The sequence below is a fragment of the Bos taurus genome, chromosome 18 (assembly GCF_002263795.3).
Source record: "Bos taurus isolate L1 Dominette 01449 registration number 42190680 breed Hereford chromosome 18, ARS-UCD2.0, whole genome shotgun sequence".
NCBI classification, from domain to species: domain Eukaryota; kingdom Metazoa; phylum Chordata; class Mammalia; order Artiodactyla; family Bovidae; genus Bos; species Bos taurus.
Genome location: NC_037345.1, coordinates 6,515,010 through 6,525,157, shown reverse-complemented (window position 1 = coordinate 6,525,157; position 10,148 = coordinate 6,515,010). Strand labels below are relative to the sequence as shown.

The following is a 10,148-nucleotide window of genomic DNA, read 5'->3' as shown; positions in this document are numbered from 1 at the left end:
GGAGCAGGCCAACCGTGGCCTGGCCGAGCGAGTGGCAGGCGAGCTGGGGCTCCGGAAGGCAGGCCTCTCTAGCTCCGAAGTAAAGCAAACCGTCCTCGCTGTCCACCTGGATTCCCGCAGCCCCTCCGGAAAACTCTGTCCCCTCTTGCACCAAACTTTGCTCCGGTCCTTGCAACCTCGCTCGGAGGCTGCGGCGTGGGAAGGGTTAAGACTGCCCGTCCCAGCTGACAGTCAGCTGATTGGGCCCTGATTGACAGCTCGGAAAAGTTTCCTTGTTTCTCGACTCCTATGCTAATCGCGGGCGCTCCCGCCGCCTCCCATTGGTCCGGAGTACCAGTCAATTTCCCATTTGGGCCTGACGTCACGAGTGCTATAAAACTCAGCAATAGCTTTAAACTCTTCTTGCTGGATCAGAGGCTTTAAAATCTTTTTTTTTCATCTTCGAGCTGTATAGCTCCGGCTGCTCGTCTGCTCGGTCTCCCCCCTTTTGCTCTGCGCCTCGCTTTTTCCCCAGGACTTCGCTATTTCGCTTTAAAAGAAAAAAAAAAGCAAGAAAGAACTCAACTCCCCCCCCCACCCCACCTCCTTTCCTCCAGCCCGGCTGCACCTCTGTCTTGCACTTTGCACGGAGGGAGGAAGAGCGCGAGGTTGAGGGAGAGGAGAGAAAAAAAAAAAAAAAAATTTTTTTTTTTTTTTAAATAAAAAAGAGCCAGGCAGAAGAGGAGGCGAGAAGCATGAAGTGTTAACTCCCCGGTGCCAAGGCCTGCGCCGCCCGGACAGCCGCCCGCCGCGCCTGCAGCCCCGAACGGCCGCCGCGCGCGCCCCGCCTGCAGCCGGGGCCAGCAAGCCGAGCCGAGCCCTCCTTATGCAAAGCGCGCAGCGGAGCGGCGAGCGGGGGACGCCGCGCACCCAGCCGGGTTCCTCCGGCTTCGCCGCCGCCGCCGCCACCGCAGCCCGCGGAGGACCTTCCCGAGCCTGAAGCCGCCGACTCGGCGCGCTAGGAGGCGAGCAGGCGAGGAGGGGCCGGGGCGAGCGAGCGAGCACATTGGCGTGAGCCGGGGCGGGGGGGAGGGAGGGCGGGCGCGGGGGGCGCGGGCAGGGCGGCGGGGGTGTGTGTGTGTGTGTGTGTGTGTGCGCGCTCGGAGGTTTCGGGCCAGCCACCGCCGCGCGAGCTAGAAGCGCCCCAGCCCGGCAAGCTGGCTCACCCGCTGGCCACCCAGCACAGCCCGCTGGCCCCTCTCCTGCAGCCCATCTGGCGGAGCGGCGGCGGCGGCGGCGGCGGCGGCGGCAGGAGAATGGCATCGGAACTGGCAATGAGCAACTCCGACCTGCCCACCAGTCCCCTGGCCATGGAATATGTTAATGACTTCGATCTGATGAAGTTTGAAGTGAAAAAGGAGCCGGTGGAGACCGACCGCATCATCAGCCAGTGCGGCCGTCTCATCGCCGGGGGCTCGCTGTCCTCCACCCCCATGAGCACGCCGTGCAGCTCGGTGCCCCCTTCGCCCAGCTTCTCGGCGCCCAGCCCGGGCTCAGGCAGCGAGCAGAAGGCGCACCTGGAAGACTACTACTGGATGACCGGCTACCCGCAGCAGCTGAACCCCGAGGCGCTGGGCTTCAGCCCCGAGGACGCGGTCGAGGCGCTCATCAGCAACAGCCACCAGCTCCAGGGCGGCTTCGATGGCTACGCGCGCGGGGCGCAGCAGCTGGCCTCGGCGGCCGGGGCCGGCGCCGGCGCCTCCCTGGGCGGCAGCGGCGAGGAGATGGGCCCCGCCGCCGCCGTGGTGTCCGCCGTGATCGCCGCGGCCGCCGCGCAGAGCGGCGCGGCCCCGCATTACCACCACCACCACCACCACCACCACGCCGCCGGCCACCACCACCACCCGACGGCCGGCGCACCGGGCGCCGCGGGCAGCGCGTCCGCCTCGGCCGGGGGCGCGGGCGGCTCGGGCGGCGGCTCGGGCGGCCCGGCCAGCGCCGGGGGCGGCGGCGGCGGAGGAGGAGGCGGCGGCGGGGGCGCAGCGGGGGCGGGGGGCGCCCTGCACCCTCATCACGCCGCGGCCGGCGGCCTGCACTTCGACGACCGCTTCTCCGACGAGCAGCTGGTGACCATGTCGGTGCGCGAGCTGAACCGGCAGCTGCGCGGGGTCAGCAAGGAGGAGGTGATTCGGCTGAAGCAGAAAAGGCGGACCCTGAAAAACCGCGGCTATGCCCAGTCCTGCCGCTTCAAGAGGGTGCAGCAGAGGCACGTCCTGGAGTCCGAGAAGAACCAGCTGCTGCAGCAGGTCGACCACCTCAAGCAGGAGATCTCCAGGCTGGTGCGCGAGAGGGACGCGTACAAGGAGAAGTACGAGAAGCTAGTGAGCAGCGGCTTCCGAGAAAACGGCTCGAGCAGCGACAACCCGTCCTCTCCCGAGTTTTTCATGTGAGTCTGACACGCGACCCCAGCTCGCCACCTTGATAAGCGCTCCGTGGGGGTCCGACTCGGGTGTGGGCTTGCAGTTCCAAGAGCCTTGCTCGCCACCACCTCGCCCCCTCCCCTCCCGAGCTTGCCCCCGACCCCCACCCAGTTGTCCCTGCACACACACACACACACACACACACACACACATTGCTCCGAGATGATGGTGGTGGTGGCGGCTGTTTTTGAGTCGGGGAGGGGCTGGTGGTCTGGCTCATGGATTGCCAATCTGAAATTCTCCATAACTTGCTGGCTTTTTTTTTTTTTTTAACATCCCCCCACCCCTACCCCTTTCACTTATGTTCAAAGATCTCAACAGAGTTCCTCATGCTCACCTTTGAAGCCTGCATCATTCACATATTTTTTTTCTTCTTCAGTTCATGAGCTGGTGTTCATTTTCTGTGTGTGTGTTTTATTTTGTTTGGATTTTTTTTTTTTAAAGAACTTTGAGTTTTTGGAGCTTGCTGTGTTGCCCCTAACTCACCCCCCCCATCCTCCACCTTCACCCCCTTGCCACCCATCTCCTTTGAGATAAAAGAAAAAAAAAGGCTAAGTTTTTTTCTCCTCCTGAGTTCTTCATATGAGATTGAGCTTGCAAAGGAAAAAAAAAAATGTGAAATGTTATAGACTTGCAGCGTGCTGAGTTCCATCGGGGTTTTTTGAGCATTCTTATGCTAAAATAGAGGGAAAAAAATCCTCCTGAACCTGCCACAATCAAGCCTGCATCAACCTTCTGGGTGTGACTCGTGAGTTTTGGTCCTTATGATGCCAAATCTGAGAGTTTAGTCTGCCATTAAAAAAAAAAACAAAACAACTCATTCTCATCTCATGCATTATTATGCTTGCTACTTTGTCTTAGCAACAATGAACTATAACTGTTTCAAAGACTTTATGGAAAAGAGACATTATATTAATAAAAAAAAAAAAAGCCTGCATGCTGGACATGTATGGTATAATTATTTTTTCTTTTTTTTTTCTTTTGGCTTGGAAATGGACATTCGAAGACTTACGGCATTGGCATTCATACTTTTGTTTTATTGCCTCATGACTTTTTTGAGTTCAGAACAAAAAAAAAGTGCAACCCTAGAGCCTTCTTCCCATGAAAGTTTGCATGTGCTCCAAAACTGCTTTGAGTTACTCAGAACTTCAGCCTCCCATTGTAAATGCACTGAAGGGGCTCCTTGTCAAAGATGTCGGAATGGGTTAAAAATTTTAACAAGGCCAACAGTAAAGAACTCTTAATGTATTCCTTTTAAATGAGAATGACCACCCCATTGGGTGGACTAAAATTGTGCTGTTGCCGAAAGCAGTCTAAAATTTATTTTTAAGAGAAAGAAATCTGCCCCATTATTTTTGTTTTGTTTTTATTTTTTTGGCTTTTGGTCATTGTCAAATGTGGAATGCTATGGGTTTCTAGTATATAATTTAATTCTAGTTTTTATAATCTGTTAGCCCAGTTAAAATGTATGCTACAGATAAAGGAATGTTATAGATAAATTTGAAAGAGTTAGGTCTGTTTAGCTGTAGATTTTTTAAAAGATTGATGCACTAAATTGTTTACTGTTGTGATGTTAAGGGGGGTAGAGTTTGCAAGGGGACTGTTTAAAAAAAAAAGTAGCTTATACAGCATGTGCTTGCAACTTAAATATAAGTTGGGTATGTGTAGTCTTTGCTATACCACTGACTGTATTGAAAACCAAAGTATTAAAAGGGGAAGCACCCCTGTTTATATCTGTAGGGGTATTTTACATTCAAAATGTATGTTTTTTTTTTTTTTCAAATTAAAGTATTTGGGACTGAATTGCACTAGATATAACCTGCAAGCATATAATACAAAAAAAATTTGCAAAACTGTTTAGAACGCTAATAAAATTTATGCAGTTATAAAAATGGCATTACTGCACAGTTTTAAGATGATGCAGATTTTTTTACAGTTGTATTGTGGTGCAGAACTGGATTTTCTGTAACTTAAAAAAAAAATCCACAGTTTTAAAGGCAATAATCAGTAAATGTTATTTTCAGGGACTGACATCCTGTCTTTAAAAACAAATGAAAAGTAAATCTTACCACAATAAATATAAAAAAATCTTGTCAGTTACTTTTCTTTTACATATTTTGCTGTGCAAAATTGTTTTATATCTTGAGTTACTAACTAACCACGCGTGATGTTCTTATGTGCTTTTCTTTCATTTTCAATTCTGGTTATATCAAGAGAAAGAATAATTACAATAATAAACTGCATTTTTTTTTTGATTCTGTACTCAGTTTCTTAGTGTGCAGTTTAACTGGACCCAACACTGCATTAGAAGTTTGAAAGGCATCCTTTGCTCTAAAGGAAGGAGTAATGAAGAAGTAGCAAGGCAATAATTCAGAGTTCAACACAGGCTGTTTTGTTAGTGCAGTCCTTCTAATAATTAGTAATACGTAAGGTAAATGCGATCTCTGAAAATCCCCCTCCCTGTCAAAGTTTTCAGTTTTTAAATAAGTTGAGACACCATTGCCCTGCTGGAAACAAACAAAAATGCCAACCGGAGAGCAGGGCCTTTTCAGCCTCGCCCTGAGCGTCTAATCCCCCAGCAGCATGCCCATCTGGAGAGAAATGAGCCCAGAAAGAGGGCACTGGCAGAGGTGGCTTGGGCACATATGCATTCGGTGGTCAAGATAAACAGTTCTTGCCTTTTGGCTGAAACTGATTATTTTTCTTCTTCCCTCACACGCCATGTTTTCTTGTTAGCAAGGCCTGACAAGATTTCACATCAACACTTTGAACACATCAAAGTTGTTGGTTTGTGTTTTTAACTTTGAAGGTCATTTGTCTTAAATAGGAAAAAGAAAAATCCTCCTCTCACTTACAGAAGTCCAAGTATATATCTGGGTTTAAACTGTGTTATTAAATCATATTTCCCCGTGCAAATTTAGCTGAGGGCATCTCCACGTAGATGAGCTGGTAATGATTGCAAAGCACCTTAGCTCCTGGAATAGGAGCAAAAAAATAATGCCTGATTGAAATAAAGGCTGTGGTTTGATTTATTGGTATTTCATCCCAACACAGGTTGCGAGTGGGGGCTCCCTGAAAAGATCGGTTGGAAAGTCTGGAGCCACCTTCACTAGCAGCATTGACCTATTTTAAAAAGGACACAAATTCATGCAACTAATGTTACAAATTCATGCAGTTTGCATTCTTCATCAACTTCCCCTAGATCGCTAATAGGATGTTAGACAAAGCCAACACTGTTTTGAAGATAGAGGCCAACACAGTGACTTCTGTTTTATTTTCTTTTCTGTCCTTTAAAAAAAAAGAAACAAAGATAATATTGCAACTCTGAACGAAGGCCTGATTTTGAGGAAAGCAGGTTGTGCTTGGCGCTGATGAGTTCTGGCTGTGTATCAGCCTTCCTTCCCTCTTTCACAGAAAATGAAGACAGAGGCTAACAGGGCATTTTGACCTTTCTCTCACTGTTAGCTTGGATAGGGACCCTGAATCCACACTTCATTTTGCTTTAACAGAAGTCTTAGTAAACCTTCTTCCATGTGCTTGAACTTAGCTGTTCTTCTCTGCTTCAGAGATTTTTTTTTTTTTTTTTTGGTCTGATCCCAGCAAGGAGATTTGCAGTCTCCCACTGTAGAAGCAGAAATGGATGTATCACTTAGAGAGCCCAGCATCTGATGCAAGATTTTAGGCAAACACATTTTCCAGATAAGAGTGACCAGGATGGAGTTATTATAGTTATCTCATGGGAAATGCCACTTCAGAGAAAAATACAACAATTAGGTGTTTTGATAGGACCCTACAAGGCAGTTCAATATAATAAGCAGGTTTTGGGCCCAAATATGAAAAACACAGAGTGGCGTTGGCCAAAAAAAAAAAAATGCGATTTTGGTGGCTGCCTTTAAGAGAAGTTTAACTCCTAATAAAAGGCGTTAGAAGAAGTAACCATATTTAGGGGAAAAAATTACTAAAAAGCTTTGAAATGTAATGTATGGTAAACACAAATACATGCTTTTTTTTTTTTTTTAACCAAAAAATCCTAAATCCTGCCGGAGCGCCTTTATTGCAAATAAGTCTCTAATTCTTGTTGTTGTTTAAATCATGTAAGGAAATCTAGCTTTCCCTTCACACTGCATTTGAGGCTTTGTCTAAATAGTGTTAAAATTCCTTTCATTCCAAATGCAGAACTGAGCCCACTCACAAGTTGGAGCCATCTGTGGGACGTACCACATTTTGGAAGCCCCGAGATCATGTGCTTTACCCGTGTATTCACAAAATGAAATTTACATGAGACTTCTATTTATTATTATCATTATTATTATCACTGTCTGCGGTCATGAAAAACAGCCAACCCTTGACTTCTGTTTAATTTCCTTTTTTAAAAAGAGAATAAATGATTGTGTTAGAGACGAAAGGTATTACATGTATAACCTCCAGGCTAATTAACTGTGCCTTCTGTCTGAGGGTCTTAGGTACAGACCCACAGGAAACATGCTGGTGCTTCTGACTTTACAATGGCCAACCCAAATAGACTCGCTTATTTTCAACCTGTAATATTGTTTAAAAAAAAAAAATCCACTGAAATTTACAAGCTATATACAATGGTATAAAGGGAAGTGTCCCAGAAGGTAACAGCCAGCATTTTAAAAGCCTATGGTAGACATGCACACTCTAAACAGTACTTTTTCATGCTTCATTGTTTCTCTGGCAGATAATTTTACTAAGGAAAAAAAAATTTTTGATTCCCGTCCCTAAGCAGATGCCACGGGCAGAAGCTTTAGCAGAGCCGAGCACCCTGGTTTCCTCTCGGGCCCTGGATAGTATTGTAATTATCAGTGATGTCAAACGTGGTCATTCATCAGGCAGAGCCGTAAGGGAAACTAGTTAGTTCCGTACACCCCTTCCCTGGGCTTTTCTTTCCTCCCCCTTCTCTGCCCTGGGGCAGCCACAAAATCACTTCCCATGTTTCCTTTTTTTCCCCAGGACCATGTAATAATTTTTTACAATGTATCTGACACATTAATAGACTGACATCAGAGAGGCAGAGGTTCTACTTCCTGTTCTCAGTGAGGAAATGATGTCTAGATAATCATATTTATTTGCCTTCCTGCCATAACCACCTGGGCTTTCAACAGAGGCCGTTCCAATGGGAAATACCGTATTTATTACCGAATGTGCATTTCTAAGGTTCTGATCTTTTCTTCCTTATACCTTCACCCCAGTAGTTTTTATTGACACCCGTCAATTCGAGATACTTCCGCTCTTAAATAGGACCTCCCCTTGCCAAACCACCAGCTTTCAGGGTAAACGTTGTGGACAGGGGCAAATGGTAACCAGCCTTGCAAACACGGGGTGCAGCTGTCCCAGGAGCCGCATTCCCCGCATGTCCTTGTCTGAAATGACCCAAGTGGCTTCTGACATGTTCAAAGGTTCGCAAGTCCCGAAGTTGGAAGGTTTTTTGCCGTTGTCTTTATGTTTTGGTTTAGGCCAGCTTACTTCCGTGTTCACCCTTGATGAAATGCACTCCACCCGCCATTCTAGGCCGATCAATATATTTAAAAGTTTGCTTGCCACATTTTGCCTGTTGGTAGTTAAAGACTAACCAAGATAGGTTGGAAGACTGAGGTCCCTGAGTGACAAGCTTTAGCCGGCTAATTTCCATGCCAGTAAAACACACAGCCAGGCTCGGAGACCTTACTTCTTACATAAATGTGCGATCAGAGAGGCTAGGAAATCTGATTCACCCGCTTTAGACTGCTCATCTGCCAGGCTCCCCACTGAGATTTACTTTCATTTGATTTGCTCTTAAATTTTGTCCCTTTTCTTTGAAGAAATAAATGCCTTCGTTTTTAGGGAAGAGACATCTCCATGAGAGGCTACACTTTTCACCGCTTCTGATGATTCTGCAGGAGGCTGCATGAATAATTTGGAGTCGGTGCCTTCCTTGCTGTCAATAGGAAAATGAGAGACACCTAAAGTTTGTTTCTCACCGCGGGCCCATCCCAAATTTAAAAGATGTCCCGAGTCCAACACTAGGCAGACAGGAGCCATCAGGGAGGTGATCCAGCCCTTCAGACCACTGAACGCGGATGTGTCTATTTGTCCATTTTTGCATGTGTTTAAAAAACAGCTGGAGCCTTCACCCACCTTTCAATAACACTGCTTTTCTCACTTTTGATATAAATCTTCAAAATCTAGACATCACACAGCCCCAGAAAAGGGGAATCCTCTCCAAGCCTGGCTCCACCCGGGGCTCGTGAACAAACCCAGCTCTGTCTGGGCATTTTTTTGTTTTTTGTTTTTTTTTTTTCTCTCCAGCGGGGGTAAGGGACAGGGTGAGAGCGTTTCAGTCTCCCAGGCTGTCTCATGACTGTCAGGGCATAAAGGAGTACAGTCCGGCCACAATGTGGGAGCATCTTTACCCTTTCGAGAGGGACACAACAAAAAACAAAGCAAATCAAATTGCTCAGCACGAAGGCGTAGCAAAACCCGCAGCTCCCCGCCCGTCCCCATAGCGTCTGTGGGAGGTGAGAAATGAGGGAAGCCAGAGAGAGCTGTGACGAAGCCTTCGAAGGCATGTCCCCCAGCGTGCACATTTGCACAGGTGCAGGCCAGGTTCCGCTGTCCATTTCCTCCCTGTATGTTCACATGTGTTTCTGTTTTGAAAACAATTTTAGAGCTCGAACCCCAATTAAGAGCTCAGAGGAAATTGCGAATGTCTTAACTTTCGGGCATTTATGAATATATCAGCCTGTGACTTTGCTGTGGGGGCATTTGGGACCAGTCGGATGTGCTGTGCCCATATTTCTATGGTCACCACAGTAGGTCTGATGGCATCGTGACAGTTTCATTGTTTAATTTTGAAAGCCCTTTGTGTGTTTTCCCTAAGTTTGCCCAATACAACAAGGCTAAGATAGGAAGAACACATCAGCGGCACACAGAAATTGGATCTTTCTATGAAAGTGCATCAGAGTTGGACAGTTTTTAGAAATTCACAAAATGCATTTTCCACAGAGAGGCTCTGATTGGAATGCACAGTTCTCAACCCAAATCATAACCATCTACCAAGCACCTCTTCCCCGTTCAACACACAGTTCCTTTTCCTTCCCTTTCTTTTTGTCAAATAACTATTTTTTTCCCCCTATAATTAGGACTTTGGATTGCAAAATCACATTCCTCCCTTCTCCACAGATTCTTGGACCTTTAGTTACGATTAGAAAGGGGCATTAATTCAAGAAGGGAGGATGAGGGAGGGGTGATCTATGGAGGTTTGGGAGGGGGGAGAGGAGAGGAAATACTTCTGTGCTCACCCCCACACCCCCTTGGCCCCCACCCAGCCCAGGCCTGCCTGGGTGTGAGTTACACACGGGGGATTTGGATTCTGAATCTATTCTAAATATTCTGATCACCAGCCTTGAGTGTTTCCAAGCTGAGATTCCAAAGAATGGTTTTTCCTTGCGGTTGGTTCTTTCGGGTAGGAAATAGGCGAGGCCACGAAACCTTTGTAGAAGGGGGAGAGGAGGCGTAACACCCACCCCTGTCCCTGTCCCAAGAGAATGCTGAAAAAGAGGCCATGAAGGGTGCCCTGAGCTGAAAACCCTGGCCAGCAGAGCCGCGTTCCCTTTTGCCCCCCTCAAATTTTTCCTCGTTCTCCATGCCTTTGTCCGCTTCCGGAAGCCTGGAGAAGTGGATTTCTGG

General features: G+C 47.5%; 1 protein-coding gene across 4 annotated transcripts in view; it reads left to right on the top strand.

Moving 5' to 3' along the window:
• Positions 1 to 398: 398 nt before the first annotated feature.
• Positions 399 to 10,148, top strand: part of MAF (MAF bZIP transcription factor) — a 353,412-nt gene continuing 343,662 nt past the window's right edge. For 2 of the 4 annotated variants that reach the window (XM_024978633.2, XM_024978632.2), the window contains exon 1: positions 399 to 2,425. In XM_024978633.2, coding sequence (XP_024834401.1) covers positions 1,296 to 2,425 — 1,130 coding nt within the window. In that variant the 5' untranslated portion in view covers positions 399 to 1,295. 4 annotated transcript variants of the gene reach the window in all.